This window comes from Melopsittacus undulatus, chromosome 3 (genome assembly GCF_012275295.1).
Source record: "Melopsittacus undulatus isolate bMelUnd1 chromosome 3, bMelUnd1.mat.Z, whole genome shotgun sequence".
NCBI classification, from domain to species: Eukaryota; Metazoa; Chordata; class Aves; order Psittaciformes; family Psittaculidae; genus Melopsittacus; species Melopsittacus undulatus.
This window is the reverse complement of record NC_047529.1, coordinates 91,289,067-91,307,354: the sequence shown is the minus strand read 5'-3', so window position 1 is coordinate 91,307,354 and position 18,288 is coordinate 91,289,067. Positions and strand designations below refer to the sequence as shown.

The window sequence follows — 18,288 nt, the reverse complement described above, 5'->3', positions numbered from 1 at the left end:
CTTTCTTTGATATCATTTAAGCAATTCTGCTGACAAAAAATTTCCAAATATATCTGGCCACAAGTCAACAGTGTGACCCTAAGTTAAACCACCATAAGGCAGAATTCACATTTTTTCCCACTTGCTAACAGCTTGACTCGGAACTGTGGGAGTGAGGCAGCTTGAGATAGCGGAAAATATGCAGTCTCTTGTACAAAGTGCTGCAAGATCTCCATTATTCAGTAGTGAATCAAGAAGCATGGTTTACAGTTTCTGTACAACTTATTTCCAAGCAAGGACCTGGGGCTATACTGACTACCTTATCCTTTACAGTGGGCTTCCAAAGCACAGCCCAAACTCATCTTGCCTTCCTCTGCACAGATCAAAGCACATGCAGAAAGAAAGGCATGAAGACAAAAATTACCATTCTGCTGGGGATGCCCCATACTTGACCTCACAGCAAAACTAGGGGCTCCTGGATCACACAATTTTGCTGTTGAAGAACAGTTATTAGACTCACCATGTCTTAGATAAAGCTGTAGGAATGAAAGAATATAGTGGTTTGGATATCTTCATAGAACCTAAAGTGGATGGGAAGGGCCACTGATTATTCTGCAGGCACAGAGATGGCAGCCAAAAAAACCCAGAAATCCCTGAAGAGAGAGAGGGTCTCATATGAGAATAGAAGCTGTAATAGACATTTAAATGGCTATCAGTTTTGTTCCATGTGATTCTCTAACCTTCATTATCAGACAAGTTATTAATTCAGGAAGAATTCAACCAGTGTAGGTTTCATACCTCTCTATAGTTAGTAACTCCACTGCAAGTTTCTAGATAAATGTCTTTGTTCATCATCTTACCAAAATTAACTCCTTTTTCATACTGTAAAGATTAAAAAGTGTTCTTCCTTTCTTGAACAGCTGTTATCTGTTGCAAAGATAGGTGCTCTAGGACACCATAAGTCTTGTAGATAAAATGCATTTTTACAGAGCACACCTAGTTGATAGTTCAGTGGTTCCAAGGTGACTGGTGAGAGAAAAACAGCTGTTTTCCTAGCTGTAATAAAAACAAATACAATAAAGTCAACCATTGACATTCTATATTTCTTCTAAAAATAGTATACATTATAACAGAAGATACAAGTATAAACTGAACACTCAGACCCCACATCTTGTAAACAGATATAAAACTAAAAAGTGTACAGATATAAAACTAAAAAAAGTGTGTACATCTCAATCCATACAAAGAGGAAAAATATTTCAAGTATACTAATTAATAATCCAGTGTGTGATGAAGTATAAGGCTAACATTTTCAACCTTCAGTGCTGGATTTATACATAATCCACCTATAAGCTCTCAAAACCAGCTTTATTTCCATCAGACATAAATCCTAGCAGCTGACATTGACTTTTCAAGATCTTCAAAGGATCAGAACTCATTTCCACAAGACAACAGTGTTTCTTCAAAATTTTACAAGTTTTTGCCATAAAATAGGAAAAGGGGTAGATTCCAGTTGAACATCCTGATCCAGGAATGCTGCTGCATCATCTCATACTGCCTTCGTGCTTCTTTGGTGAGGGCTCCAGCTCCTTCTTTGACTCCATCTACCAAAGCAGAGCATATTATAATACCACACACATACAGCTGTGGTATGTTATGGGAAAGAAAAGTTGTTGGCATATATGCCAGCACTCATCACTCAGAAAAACAACTTACACACTGACACATGATCCTAAATCATGGATATAGTAGGCCCAAGGTATAGGAATTATGTTGTACAAGCTGCGTTATCAGCTATTTGCATGGCTGCCTCTGTAGGTACTGAACTTAGCACGCAGCCCAGCCACAGCAGTAGTCCTCAAAGATGATTCTAGAGCTCCTATCTAAAGACAGAATTATTTAAAAAAATTAGAGTTGACAGCCATCTATCAGGAAACCTCTGTTTCTAGAAGAGAAACACAAAACCCCTGTTTCTAGAAGAGGAACATAAAGCATTTAAACTTTAGCCCCAAGATACAGCAGTACAATTTCCTCTTTAATATATAGCTAGAAGACTTACTGTTCTAAAGAGTAGCAGCTTTTTTGAGGAATGGTTTAAAAAAAAAGGTATTAAAAATTCCAGTCTTCCACAAGTTTTAGGAAAAAAAATCAAACTTCAAATTTAGGTCAGTCTTTTCCCCTTGAAACTGTACCTTCAGCTTCCTGAAGTCCCTAAAATAAAATTGTCACCTCAGAACTAGTGCCTGACATTGAAAATGTTAGTCTTTACTTCCACCTCCTCTGTATCTGTATCACTCAGCATCTATAATATAGTATTACTAGAGGTCCCTTTTCATTCTCGTAGAGTAAGAAGCTCAGTATACAGCATTAGACTTCCCTCAGCTTTGCTACTAGTTCTTAGTAATTTCTACTAAAGTAAACAGTGCATCAACCTGTACCCCATTCTAGTTTTGTCCCACATCTTTAACATACACCAGTGCTTTGGTATATACACCTATGTACATACTAGTATTGTCTGAGATGCTTTTGGTATGGGTAACAACTAGAAGTATTTTAAAGTTACATTTTTGTGTGGCATTATAGCTTAAGTACTTCACACATTGTATTGTGTAACTGATTTTTCAGAAGCTAAACATAAGAATACAGAATAATGGTAGGAAAAAAACAATTTCTAAAATATTTAAAGTGTAAATTGTAATTCAGAGTATCAAAATTCTTTGAGAAACATCAGTCCAAACCACTGTAAGTGCTTTAATAACCATCCACCTGGACTGTAGATGAATTTACCTATTAATTTCCCATTAAAGCGGTTTTCATCAATATATAAACTTGTGCTAGTTTCATGCAAGTGTGCAACTACTTCAGCATGAGACAGAAAGTAGGTCAAGCCACAGCTTGTGAAAGGGGAAGTTTTACTCAATAGTAAGGATATACTGTGTGTGAGACATTAGCTGTCACCTCATACTGCAAAGCAAGAGGCATTCAGGATAAATAAGTGCACTCAAGAGTATGTATTGTCTTCAGAACTTTGGAAAGTACTTTTTTTGGTCCCTATTGGTTATGGGCTGGAAAGTCTCTCTGAATTGCATGATTTTTTCTATAGCAAATATATGCCCTATGATGCAAATAATTATTTTAACATCTATTCTTGTCTAAAAAAAGATGTAAAGCTTAATTTGCCTGAACGTGATGTTGAAACACTGGACTAATTGTAGTATGCAAATCCAAACTGCTGCTTGGAACACTGAGGTGTTCCTGTGGCAAAAACAGTATCATAAAGCTTAAAAAGAAAATTAAAAAAAGAAAAAAAATAACCCCTCATCTTCAACCAGGTAGAACATACAAAACTGTGGAAGGGCTGCCAGAAAGGCCAAAAGACTTGTCTTCTAGTGGTGCCTTTCCCAGTAGCAACAACACACAACTGACATGGTTCACAACTGCTGCTGTGAAACCAGGGTCTGGCTTTTTCATACCTCCTCTGCTTAGGAAGCCCACAAACAGCAGCACAGGAACTGAAGGCATCTGTAGACTCAAGAACCAACCTGCATTATTCCATCCACTTTTGCAAGGTTATCTTTGCAACCCTGAGGGCACAGAACATATATATGTGTATACAGTACATAGAGCTTACACAGTATACAAACCGTCAGTACAGGCTTTCTCTCTCTCTTGCAAGGGAAACTTCCCATGTATTAGTAGCAGCTAGTCCCAGCATTTAACATGCATGGACTAACAACTTTCTTTGCCTTAGAAGTCATTCTGGTAAGTTCTGTTCCCTCTTTTGGGCCATTCCTCCTCCACCCATTTCAGCAGCACTTTCACTACATCAATTCTCTTATAAAATTTACAGAGATCAATCAGCTGCTCCACAGTTCGGTCACTATTCCGTAGCAAGAACTCCAAGGTGGGACTTTGGGGCTTCTGTTCAAGGAAACACAGTTCATCATATGTCATCCCCCACTTGCTTGCTAAATTCCTCCAGTTTTTCACTGTTGGGTGGCAGGGATCCAGCTTTATCCTCACTGTGTACAACAAGTCCTCATCATTGAGCATGTCACTGATGGTCGGTGCACGGAATAAGCACAAGGAGCAGGTGCCGTTTTCCTTGCAGGTTTTTTTGAGCTCTGCAGTGAAAACCATTACATGGGAAGAAGTTAGTATCTATTGCTGTGGGTTCACCAGGAACACAAAGTTAAAAGCACAAAAAGCTGTAACGTATTATGTTCCTGTGAATAATTTCAGAAAAAGTCAGAATAGTGACATATATGCCTTTCCTTATGAAGTACTCATGAAACAGCCACTACTCTCAGTGGCTATAATCAAAAGGCAGTATTTTTTAAAGTACCATATTTATATTTTATAGAAAAGGCATGCAATTCAATCCCTCTGATTCCCTTTTTTGCTGTTGGACTATGTCACTTCCTCATATCTGCCAGAATCCCTGCTTACATCACCAACAGGATTATGTGCACATGATATGCACCTCATAAACATGTGATGGAGGAAGAAGGAAAAGGTTTTGCACTTCCGAGCTGCTGCCTTCATAAATACACGAGACATTTTCACGAGGAGAATCTCTGCTGACAGCTGCAAACACAACATTTAGTATTTTAACACAATGAGTAAGTGGAAACGTTCCTTTGCTTTGTAGGGCTCTTACAATAATAGATGCCCTGTTCTACCAAGCAAGCCTGTTTTAAATGTACATTATGGAAAGGAAAAAGTGCATACTCCTCCAAAATACCAAGCTGCTGGATGTAGGTGGTGATATGTTCCAAAATGTGCATCAAATACCAAAAATTGCCATTTCAAAGTCTTCCACACACACCAGTCAATATTTCCCCAGCAGTGTGAACAGTGTGGTGCTGTCAGGCAATATTATATATTAATAACCTGTAAAAGTTTGCAGAAACCAGTTCCAGTCATACTGCTGGTTAAAAACTAATACCAAAACCTTTAACATTGCAGTGGTGTAGCTCACTGTGTGAGCATTTTAGCTGCAAATATGACCTTAACCCTCCCTGCTCCTTTTTGAAGGCAAGGAGAATTCGGTATCTCCAAAAGTGGTAGATAATGAATGCAGCCTACAAGCACTTTCTAAAGCTTCTTCCCTTCAGCCTTATTGGATAGCTTGAACTAGGGAAATAACTGGTCCTACTTGGGATGAAACTCTTTGAAAAAGGGACACTACAATAAGAAGACTTATATTAATCAAAAGATTGATTAAAACCAATATAAAACTGTGGCACACAATATACAAGTGCTGGATCAGTGCCAGTCTAAGAGACTTGAACTGTATCCCTGGCAAAGGAGAGATCTGGTACTTAACGCCACCTATTCACACAGACAACAGCATCTGTTAAGGCTGTGACTTTTTGTTTTCTTTTGGGGGGAGAGGTGTCCTATTTTGGTGGTGGATTGTGGTTTTTGTTGGGTTTTTTTTATTTGCAGTAATTATTGTCAGATTGTGTGAAAAATCCAGAAAGACCATCAAATTGTGAGCTGAATGTAGTTTTGCACAGTGTTTAGGTTTTGCTTTTAAGGAAAGAACAGGCTGTTGTTATTTTTGTAACATTGCTCATCAGCTTGCTTTTTTAACAGGCCAGAGACAATTTCTGAACTTTTCAACAAGTTAGGACGTGCAGCAACACTGCTGCAGACACGTAACTTCATACAAATGCTCAGATTCCCTGCTAAGGGGAAACATGTTCTGGTGACAACTTCGCTCACAGGTATTCCACAGGCCTTGCAGCTGTTCTGTATGGAAATATCTATGTTAAGTACTCTGTTCTTCTTGTGCACCATAAACTCTTGTTGAAGTGAGAAAAAACTTGTTTGCTTCACTTGTACCAATATCTAGTTACACAAACAAGACAAAATGAATATACAACGAAAGCCCTTGCTGAGCCTCTGGCTCAAAGGGCAGGAGAGCAACCTATCTCAATTTCATCTTACTTTGCTTTGCAAGGATGCCAAAGTAAGTTTTATCCTCCAATAGCAGCAGGGATGAAGGTGTAAGGAAAACACATGGCACAGTTATAAGTAAACAAAACTAAACCAACCTGCTTCTTGTGCTATACTGTGTACAGACTACCAAAAGCATTATAAAGAATCCTGCTTTTTCTAGGATGCCCTGGTGCTAGATACTGATAAGCAAATGATGACCTACCCACCTAATTGCATGATCCTAATGCTACATAATAGGACAAGCTTCTTTACTAAGAGGAAATCCTCAGTTGTTCACTGTTAGATTAACAGGGCTGTGTATCATCTACACACACTCCATCCCCAGCACAGCTCATACAATTATGGGATAAGGCCCCACAGCCTTCTGCCAACTTCTGCTTACTCAATAGCTGTTTACAGAATTCTTACAAAGGTAGATATACTATATTTATTTGGAAAGCCCAACTCACACATTTTGTACAGTCTGTATTATTAATCACCACCCCCTTAGAACAAAGAGTAAATGACTCTGGTAATGCCTTAGTTACCCAGGCAGTTCTTGGTTATGACAAACAGCAATTTTTAATAAAGTACTTTCAAAGATAACCTAGGAATAAAATATACAGAACAGTAAAGCTGACATATTACCTGCCAGTGAGTCATCATTATGGCTTTGCATGTCTTTGTCTTCTGGCTACAAAGCAGAAAACAAATATAAATCAAAACAAAACAATATATTTGAACACCAGAATAACTATTTGGCTAATTTACATGTGGCAGGAGATTACTTAGAAGAATCCCAAGCTATCTGTAAAGTCAGACATAGAATATATCCAATTTCAAGGAATTACTGACAGCCTGCAGTCTTTTCAGGCAGCATTCTCATGTTTTGGCTCACAGAACTGCCCTATTGGTTATATCCACTCAAGAATGTCATCCTTATTAATGATATGCTATAGGGTTACATCTTTTGAATAATATGGCATAAAACTCTCAACAGCTGTTCAACAATTCATATGGTTTTATTAAAAACATTTTAAAATGCTTTGTAATGAAAAGAAATCAAGAATTTCCTGTGATATGCAGCAGTAAGGGATTGTTTCCTTTATCTAGGAAAAGTGGAGGAGCTTTTTCACAAACTTCTTTACATACACAGGAAGCTTTTCTAGGCAACAGGTGGACTTGAACATTGCTGACTGATGTCTAACCCTCCTCCTGTTCAAAGTAAACATTCTTTCTGCGGCTTTTTGCCTGCTAATTAAATATCATGAAATTACTTAGCAGCTGAAGTCTGCAACACACATTGTACCATTTCAATTCTATTTAGAGAGCAACATCTAAAACCTAGAAAAGCAGTACCTTGCTCCTAGGACTGCAGGAAACTGCAGCTGCCCTTACTTTAACTTTGCGGGTGCAGAGCCAGGTGAAATAGCTTTCTTCTGATGATGATTTCAAGATGAAAGCAGACAGGGATTTTCCCCTTTGATAGCTGCTATCAAACACTGTTGATTTTCTGTATCACTTCACTCTTCCAGAACTATCACAGCAGGCTCCTTTACATTTTGCAGGCAGTGCATGCGAACACAAGTCAACTGGGTAACAACGAAGTGTAATAAGATACTCTATTGCTGCCTGCTACACCTTGTTTACTAAGAAATCCACTAAAAATAGAATATAGGCAGTTTCAGTTGATGTGGTGAATATGCCATTCACAGTCCAATTATACAGAAGATAAACTATCTCGAAAAATATTTAAAGACTTTGATACGAAAGGAAAAATTTGCATGCTGTTTTCAGCATTTATTCCCTGAAAACTGCAAGAACACACATGCAACATCAATTCACCCTCACAGAATGTCTGCTCTCTGCTTGAGAGATCTACCACTACACATGCCACTTCCAACAGAATAATCCTTGTTATTATTTTCTAATAGTTTACTTTTCCACCGGCACCATATATGCTTTCTCTGGACAGAGCTTTTTAAACATGAGCTTGACCTTCATGGCACCACATGAGCACCAGAAGTTTAAGAAAAAATTAAGTCTGGAGATCCTGATTATAGTAATTGTCTCCATTCCCACAAATCCCTTTAAAAAGTAGAACATTATTACTGAGCCCTGAGGAACTAATCCCCTGAAGGATAAATCACTGGGAGAATGAGGAGCTGCCCATCACAGATCCAGCCTCCCCAGAGATCTGTTTGAAAAGTAATAAACAAGCAAATAACAACTAAAGGAAGAAAAAGGAAAAAAAAAGAGAGGAAAAAACGTGGCTACTGTTCACTTAGTTTGCAATAGCTAAGTTCCTCCTGAGCTCCAGAGCTCCAGTAACATTTCCCAGACTCTCTGAATTCATGAAAGTTCAAACCATATTGTGAAAGTTAGTATCTAAATGCCATTAGGAGATGTCATTATACTCATGTCTTGTGGTAAAAAATAATAAGAATGGCTAGTACTGCAAAAAGTACAAAGAAAACCATAGATACTTACTTGTGCCACACATCTGTTTTAAAAAATTCTGTTTTTACTGATCAGTTATAATCCACTTTTATCAAGTCAGATGCACTCAGATTTGTTCAAGATAACTTTCTTGTAATGTAATTGCAATAGGACAGTGTAGTGTTTCTGCCCATGAAATGAAGTCATTAAGCAAGAATATTTTCTACCCACTTTAGCTGTGACCACTACAGGTCTAATCAAAACCCTACATGATCTCAATGATGGGAATAAGACTGTTAGCTTCACCATCTGTGAAATGCATATCAAACCCATGATTTTTCCGATGAAACTCAGCTGGGACTCTGGCATACGGAACTCCTTTTAATTGTCTTGCTGGAAAATGCTCATTCATTTCTCTTCTTCAAGTTTTCTGCTCAACCCAAAGAGAATCTATTTAAAATTCAGCAAAAAACATTCAGTTGAAAGATGGTAACCATGGAGCATGGAGGTCACTCAGCACTGCCCACCCTACCACAGCGTAAGGTTTCACAAACACTGGACAGTGTTTCCACTATACCAGGAGCAGTGTCCCATATTCAAAGCAGAAGAGTAAAATGCCTCCCGAGGGGCAAAACTCCAAAACCTAGGATTCCTTACTTCACTTATTCTCTGCTCTGGCTCTATTCTCAACAGGAAAGAAGAAAAGCATGCATGACAAAGCCTTAATTCTTTGTCAGCTCTTCTTTGGAGCATCTATACATTAATCAAAACCTGTTTAAACTATGAAGTACATATTATTATATAACCTTTCTTCTGCTGTTCTCCACAACAGCTCACTTCATTGAACTCAAAAAAGAGAGCCTATTTCTGATCTGTTTTACTGAGTAATTCCACACTCTCCTGATACAGATTGAAGACAGATTTATTTGTTAACATACTTATTTAAGAAACAGCAATAACTTAGTTTACATTCAGGCATAATTTTTCTTACCTGCTGGATTAGACCAGAATCTGACGTGAGGGTCTTGATGTTCACAGATGCAATTTCCAGTGTTACTTGATCTGTTAGGTATTCCTCATCTAAGACAAAGATTGTGAAACACTGGTCTTCCACACAAATACAAATTTAAAAAGTAAGACTATCAAATGTGAATTATAGGTATCTAACATACAACTTTTAGCTGCATACCACAGTCAATGAGAAATGCTGGTTTAAAAGCCATGTTAACTTGGCAGAGACTGCAATAATCATGCAGAGCACAATGTGCGAATTAAAATAAACAAACACCACACTATTTTGGAAACGAGTCATGCTCTTCTTTCAAAAAGCCAAACTGAACCAATACACGAAAGTAGGCTGAAGGCGACTGTTCCAAGTCACTATAATTTTTGCTTTGCTTTTCTTGTCACACTTACAACAACAATTGTTGAAATATGGACTACACAAATATTTACCTTTTATTCTACCCCTTTGTAAATTAAGCTCGTACTACTTATCGCTACTACACAGGAGTTTTCTGAAGTGCTGAAGTAATCCATTTCAGTGTGTTTATCGACTAACTTGGAAGCCCACTGAAAAGCACAATATTCCCCTTTCAAGCCTTTCTTCAGCCCTCAAAATATGGTACAAGGGATATATAAGCCCTTTGTGAACCTTGTGCAAACAGACAAATTTCAGAATGCGTGATTAATATCAAACCATTTGCAAAATTCCCATGTCAGGTGCTGACCAACTATTAACACAATATTAGAAAAGATTATATTCTACATGTTTTTACAAACAAGTACTCGCCATAGTGTTCCTGTGTGATGTACTCTAGGTTACCCTGCTCTTGCAGAGGGGTTGACTAGATGATCTTTCGAGGTCCCTTACAACCCTTCCGATTCTGTGATGGCTATGTTTGTAGTTCTTGTACGTTTCCATTTGCTGTTTGTTTAATGGTAAGATCTCATTAAAGAACAGCTATTATCTTTATAAATCATCAGATAACAGAAATATGGCATAGTTCCTTATCTCACTCAAGAAACTGAGCTGAATCAAAGAATTTATCCTTAAACTTGCAAGAAGAAAAAAAAAAAAACAAAAAAAAATTTCCTCTTTTTCTGGTCTTGTAACACTGTTGAAACTTAAAGCCAAATTGTATTCCACCCCTAGCAGGATAAATGTTTAATGAGGATCATCTTTATTCTTTACAACTGTAGGTCCAGAGACAACAACAAAAATAATAATAAAAAACAAAAAGGTCTGGCTGAAAATGCAGAACATGGGCACCAACATTCCACTTCCTTTGTGTGCAAAAAAGTGTGTGAATGTTTCATATTTGAGTGGAGGTAGAATTATAATTAAACCATGATGTAAACATTAAGCCTACTCTACTCAAACATTAAATCTGAAGCAAACATAACTTTGTGTTATAGAGAAACAGACATGCACATTGATACCACTCTTTAGCTCACAAATTCGTATTTCTAAGTCTGCATTTTTACAGAAATAGTTTTAAAAAATCATTCTCATAAAAAAATTTAATCCACAGAAATGAACAGAATATTAAGAGGTAAAATTTTAGCTACATTAGTATTCACATGAAAATAAAACTGAGTTCATTTCCTTTCTACAGAAAGTGCTGATATTTCTACCGCCTCTCAGCAACCTTTTTTATATTAAATGCATTTAAACATGCAATCTCTGATTTCAAACAACTTTCACAAACTCAAAATTTAGGAATTTATCTAATTTATTTTGAGGAGGACCTAATGTCACAGGTGAAATAAAAAACAGGACATGACAAAGAATATTACAGAGAAATTGATTTAGTATTAATAAACAATTTTGAAGGAACAAACAACCTGCCTGCAAATAAAGTAATTATGATTTCAAATCGTCTTCATCCCACATTCTCCTTCCCTACTGAGCAGCAATTCTGAGAAGATGCTCGTTTCCTCTGGCTGGCTCCCTCAAGCCCCCAGAATAGCCTCTAACCTTCTTTTAACCCCAGTGGTACATTGCTTACACAGCAAAAGTTTCCATTGTGACTAGTTTCTGCATGGTTTCCTGTGTCTGTCCCTACTGCAGTCCTGCTGTGCAACACAGGATGGAGAACATACTACCTGCAGAGGGCTCCTCAACCGAGCCTCTCCAGCATATTCCACGGGCAAAAGCCAATGGTGAAGCCTAGGATGACAAAAAAACCACCCCACCTGTCAAGGAAACCATAAAGGGGATATTCACACTGCGTAACCCAAGTATTTGACTTCGGTCCAATACAGAACCTGCACTCCTGCACTTCATTTTCAGTGAAAATGAATTCAGATAGTATTAATACCTGACAAAGGTAAAATACGGCATGAAGAATTGATTTGTTATGGAGCTGAGAATGAATTCAGAAGCAAGAAAGCTGAAAGGTATTTCTGGATTATATTTCCGATAATCTGAAGGCACCGGTAATTTCCTCAAATCCACCTTCTAACACTATTGTGTTTTTACCATCTGTCCTCTGAACACTGTTTTTCAATGGCACCACTGTATTTTCCTTCCAGAATGAGAACCAAGATCATCTGATGATAGCTTTAAACTGACTTTTTCATCAAAATTAAGCTTTGGAAGGAAAAAGTTATATATAAACTGACTCAAAAATACAGAAGATAACATTGCATTTAAAACATACGAATCTAAGAAAAAAAGATATTTCAATGTGTTGGGTAACACCAACTGTTTTATTGCACATAACAACACATATTTATGACACCTGAACACACAGAACTCACAATACTTACCTTTAGGAACTCCTGTGTCTTGAACAGGATATTTTTCAGTCTATCATAAAAAGGCAAGAGACAGGTATTTGTTACTTTTGAATGTAACTGTGCTGTATGTGACAGTATGTGACAAGGCACCATCATAGTTACATCCCTTAAATTGCTACTTGTTGATCTATCTACAATCACATATAGTAACATTCATATTACTGTTATCTGATATACTCCTGTATTAGCATAAGACTGGCACACTTAATATCCTAAAACACAAAACCTTGTCATAAACCGTGTTGCTCTGCCAGCAAGTGAAAGAGAGCGCTGTTTGGTCCCTCCCTAGGTTCACTCATGCCTGCTGTCTTACGCTGTTTCCATGACTTCAACTCATCAGATAAAATAGGTACAGGAAGGAGTAACACTTAGTACAATTGAAATTTTAAGCCCTAGGTGGGTTTTCTTATCCCTCCAATCCATATACTACAGAAGAATGTCAGTCACCAATCTTCAACTAAAAAGAAACACGATACTGTGAAAGCCTGCTCAGTCGGTATCACCCAATTCAACTTATTGGTACCTATTGGTATTTTTACTTACAGTTTAATTGCATAAGGTTAGTAAATTAAAATTTGTTTAATGCAATCATACAGATAAGCAAAACTTCATATATACTCACAGTTTAACATTCTTGAATGTTTTACATCAGTTCTGCATTACATAGCTAACTATAGAGAGCTATAATGATTTGAACTCTATTAGACTCAAAACACATACCATTGTTAAAGAAAGAGTGCTTGGATCCGTATCCTCCACCGGCTCTTTTGCTGCATGATCTGCTGGAAATAAGAAAGCTTTATCACTTCATAATCCTAAAAATATTTCTATCTGTGAATTCATATTCTGTTTTTTTGTTTGACTAAGATAAGCACAACAATGCAGTCATTGCAAGCATTATGTCAAATTACATTTCCACACGAAAATGTGACAAACTGGAAAATGACAGAGCTACTAGCTTACAGATGAGAAACTACATACAACAAGGAAACACAACTTTAAGCTAAGGAAAAATAGACTTAAAATAAAATTCTAAATTCTTTTTAGTAAAAGAAACAAATTTAAAATCACAGAATAATTCAGCAATAAAGAATAAAATCCAGTAAAAATGCTAAAAGCTGTTTTGTTCTCCTAACGACAACACTGTCTTTTCATCAAAACAGTAATTCAAATAGTGAACGTACCCCCTACAACAAAAATTAATACTATAATAAACAGCAGATTGTAGTACAAAACCTAGTAAAAAACATATTTGAGGTAAACATTATTTGTATACAATAGAATCATAAACTTCAATTACATTAACATCAAAAGAATAGAAAAATAAATCTCCATAGTACTTACAGATGATTCAAGGTTGAACTGTCAACCCCTCTACATCCATGGCTAAATTGACAAGTACTAGTGGTGTACTGACCAAAAGCACACAAAGAATCCAAAACAAATCTCATACAGAAATCAGGATTCACAAACCACTCCTGTAATTCAACAACATCCTGCCACTTCCTCAAGGAAGATGTGATTTGAATCAGTATTTGGTGATTACCTTCTCCCAATTATAAAAATCAGGGCATTTAGAACACAGGCCCAGAAATCAATTACAGAAATGAATCTATAAACAGTGTCCCAACATAGCACAGAACTGTTTATTTTGGGACTACGTCCTACAAATATACTCAATACAATTGAACAACAAGCTAAAGCATTTGACAACACAAGATAGCACAATAAACAGGCCTGAAAATAAAAAAGGTGCCAGCAGTGATAGAGAAGCAGCCCCAAGGCTCTTGGACAGCACCGTTCTCCTCCTGCTTCTGAGACACAGCTGCAGCAGTTCCTGGGTGCCCAGTGCTGTGCCCAGTCCCTCTTTGCAATGCCAGGAAGAGTGGTTTTCAGTGCTAGTGCCCACAGAAAATACCCCCACAGGAGGCGCTCCATCAGAGGGAGCACATCTACGAGGCTTGAGCACACCCTTTGCACACAGACACACTGAATGTTTGAAAAATTCAGAGATCTATGAAATTTCAGGTGAGAATGTTCATACAATGGTACGAGGTTTAGGAATACATATGTAGAAGAGGTAAAAATCCCAAACCAAACCCCATATTCCTGTCACACATGCCCTTTTCAATAAATATGATAACCTTGCTCTAGAAACATTGTATTAACTGAATGCTCTGGATAAAGCCTGCCCTGATAGCTAGGGGCAGCACAAGCTGCCATAAGCTTCCCAACTCAAAAGCAGAGAGATTGAGAGTCAGACTGAGATATGAGAAAATACAATAAGCTGCTGTAAGCCCCTGCATGACAGTAGGGGCAAAAATGGTGGATGCAACTGGGAACTGTAGTGGAGAGCTGCAAAGGCACTGGAAAGGGAGCTGGGGCAAAGAGAGAAGCCCACCCTGTGAAGGAAAGCTGAAAAAGCCAACAAAAGGCTTCAGGATGGAAGACCAGTCCAGGCATCCCTAGTCTCATTGTTCCTTCGCTGTCAGCTAAGACACAACAAACCCAATGTCAAAGCATGCAGCTTATCATCAATTTATCCTGAAGGTTTCAGAGCTCCTCCTTACGAACTCTTAGATGCATTACAAAAAAATTAAAAACCTTCCTTCGCTCTTGTAATATAAAAGGAGCCTTGAGGTAGCTGAGAGCAGAGCCCACAAAAGGTCCATGCCCTGGTGAACCCTGGTGGCTACTGCAGCTATGGTAAGCGCTTTACCCCTTCTGTTATATCTCAAAGATACGACCAACGTACTTTACAACACTGGTAATTTACTTTTCACAATCCAGAGGGAAGCACTGGAAAAATGAGAGAAGCACCAAGAATACAGGCATTTGAAATAAGGACTTGACAGACCCCAGGGTGCCTCTACAAGAGGTGCTGGGGTGTACCACCCTACAAGGTGGCACCTTTAATTGCCTCCTGCTTTCTAGGTCTTGCACAGAAACACAGTCACTGTGAATCTGTATCTTTGTGACACTTTGTATCTTCCTTACTGAGTATCCCTCCTGAAAAATATTTTAAAACAGATTTATTTTCCTATACCTCAATTTGTTCCCTTTTGTTTTTCTAGTTCTCTACGAAGAACAGTAATTTCCATGGTTTTTAGGTTGTAGAGTACTACCAAGTCCCAACATGGTACATATGCCTATGAATATTTGTACCTAAGAATAAAGCCTCCACATACTGAGCTGCAGGTGATTTACCACGGTCTTGTGGACCAGTGATAACAGGCAGGTAATTTGAAAACCACAGACTTAATATTTAGTTCTGAACAAGACAATTAAAGTACCATGTCCCCTTTCTCTTTCCTACAGCATTCTGCAGCTCATGTCATACAGCTGGATGCAGGTGCACAAAACAGCAGGCTGGAAAGTTCGCTGTTTATCTCAAATGTAAAACATCCACAGTTTTGCATGTTGAAAGGCCAAGAGGAAATCCAGGTATCATCTGACTGACTACTCAGTGCAGACTGTCTGATTTCATAGTCACTTTGGCAGCCTGATAACAACATTATCTGGGATCCCTTATAAAAGTCACTATCACTGTACTGCCCACTGACAGCATACAGCCACATTTCCTGCAGGTCTGTATTCACTTCCCCACACTTCTGCCAGGAACCACACGTGAGTTGACTCAGATGTACATAAATCAGCACATGCAAATTCACTTGGACAAACATAAGTCAGGTTCAATGGCTGCTGCCAAGGTTCCCTTCTGCTGCACACCACCTGCATGCTGTCAGTGGCTGCCACAGCTCTGCTGCCTGAGACCATGCGGCATAACCAGTCTGCAACCAGAACAGCGGACTTGCATGCATCACTACTGTTTGTTCAATACTGACACTGTTAACAGGGGTGCTATGCACTTAACAGTTTGAACAATCTGTCAATTTTATATATACACAGATGTATATATATGTCTATGTATAGACACATTCAAACTTCTAATCCTACATCTGCTCTTGCACCTTTTATTGGAAAGAATTCTGAAGGTCAGTTCTGGAGATCACAGCATTTTGACCATTAAGCAGGAGGAGGTTCACAAAGCAACATGTAGCAGAGATGGTGTTCCCCCCATTACAGGTCTTTTTTTGCAACATAGCATTGACACCACCAGTAGCAAGTGAAGCACATAAGGTCTACTGCAGTTATGTATTCAAACATACACATAGCAAGACCTCTTTCACACCAACGCTGGGCATATACATTAAAAGTACAACTCACTACAACTCAAACAAAGTGATCACCATAGTACTAATATCATTCACAGAAATGCACCCTTTGATTAAACCCAAATCAACTGGTGCTTTGATCAGAAGCAAATACATTTCAGATTTGAATAAGAGGAGGAAATACAGCAAATTATATTACAATATCCGGTTACCTGAAAAATCCAAGTCCATCATCACTTGAGCATTTTTGTCTCCTGTTAATTACTCAAAACCTTGTCACTGACTGAGCAGATCCATACGGAGAAGCTGCAATGCTGGCACATCTAAGATGAGGTACTCAAGCCATTCACACCATTAGCCACATATGTTAAAGAGTTTGGACACCCGGAGTGTAGGATTTTATGAAAATGTCTTTTCAATATGGTGTTAGCAAGCACGAGGTAACCTACACACTAAACACCGGCGCAGACTTGACAAGACAAGTTGCACTAAATCACATCAGCAGAGCACATGATAAATTATTACCATGCTTAATTAGCGTGCGCGGAGGGGGAAGGGCGCAACTAACAAACCCTTTCAACCTCCCCCGGGGCCAGGCTCCTCGCCCGGCTCCTGTGAGCCACGGCCGCAGGTTACCTCCGGCCGGGATGGAAGCGGGGCGCAGTGGGCCTCACCGCACACCCCGGACTCCCGGAGGCGATGGGGGAGGGCGCTCACATAAGACGCAGACACCACCCCTCCCACCGCCCCGGGGCGGGCCCCGCCAGCCCGTCTCGCCCTGCCGCCGGCGGCGTCCTCCTCACCTGAGGGCAACGGGTCCTGCGGAGCGGCCATGAGGCGGACAGGGGCGGCGGGTCCCAGTGCGAGGAACGAGCGGCGGCCGCCGACGTGCCCGGAACCGCCGCTCCGCTGCACCGCCCCCTTCCTGCCACCGCCCCGCCGCAGGTAGGGCCCGCCGCGGGAGGGAGGTTTCTGCCCGAGCGTACTCCCGCTGGGGCCGAGTGCGGCTGCCGCCCTGGGACCTGCCCTTCTCAAGGGGAAACACCACTGTCCCACAGATACGTCGAGTTAATTCTGCATGAGGCTTTGAGCAACTTGGTCTAGTAGAGGGTGTACCTATCCATGGCAGGGGGTTGGAACTAGATTGTCTTTAAGGTCCTTTCTAACCCAAACCATTCTGTGTCTCTATGATCCAATTCCTTCGAGCGGAAGGTGCTCGACAGTGTGAAAATTGTTCAGTTACAGCCCCAAACAAATGGTGCATACTGTGGCTTGTCGAGTAATACTAGTTTGAACCTGAGGGAAGTTATTTCAGCAATATAAAATCAAGCGCTCGCTGTCCTGGCCTTACAGATATTTACATGATCCAATAACCACCTGCAGACATAGAAATGTGGTCTTGACCTGCAGATGTCTTGTAGTGCATGGGCACAGTTAAGTTTTGTAGAGCAACAATCAAACTGCACTGTTTTTTCACAAGTATCAAAAAATCGTCTTTTTATGCTACAGGACTCCAAATACCATGATGATGTAAAATCTTTGTATATAATTGCTTTGGGTCCCCATTGTCCTCTCTGGCAAATTGTCTTACTTAATATACTGAAAGGAACACAGATATCTTAAATGGGGTCTATGCATGAAAACACTTTCTAAATAAGAAATATCACATATTACTATTTATTGTACAATACAAACAGAAGAAACCAGCCACATTTGCATGTTAGCCACCCTACTCATCTATTAACAAGGTAACTTTATGGCCACATTCTACTCTGTTACACTGGTAGAGTTCCAATTCAGTCAACTGGCTTGCACTGGAATACTAAAAGTAGCCTTTGGTCTGTATAAAGCATTAAAAACTGAGTGCTTTCCCACATATTATTTTAATTTCTCAGGCATGTTACGAATCTAATAACCAAAGAAAAAAAAAAAAAACAAAACCAAA

The 18,288-nt window shown here is 39.1% G+C and overlaps 1 protein-coding gene across 2 annotated transcripts; it reads right to left on the bottom strand.

Annotated features, from left to right (window-relative positions):
• Positions 1-592: 592 nt before the first annotated feature.
• Positions 593-17,248, bottom strand: EDARADD (EDAR associated via death domain). 2 transcript variants are annotated; one of them, XM_005145997.3, is made up of 6 exons: positions 17,147-17,248; positions 12,889-12,947; positions 12,139-12,178; positions 9,356-9,444; positions 6,574-6,619; positions 593-4,103 (listed from the first exon to the last, which is right to left on the bottom strand). In XM_005145997.3, the coding sequence occupies exons 1-6, from the start codon at positions 17,175-17,177 to the stop codon at positions 3,727-3,729; spliced, it is 642 nt and encodes a 213-aa protein (XP_005146054.1). In that variant the 5' UTR covers positions 17,178-17,248; the 3' UTR covers positions 593-3,726. The 2 variants fall into 2 exon arrangements, with proteins under 2 accessions (XP_005146054.1, XP_030902112.1); XM_031046252.2 differs by having other exon boundaries at positions 12,889-12,950; positions 17,147-17,240.
• Positions 17,249-18,288: the final 1,040 nt, after the last annotated feature.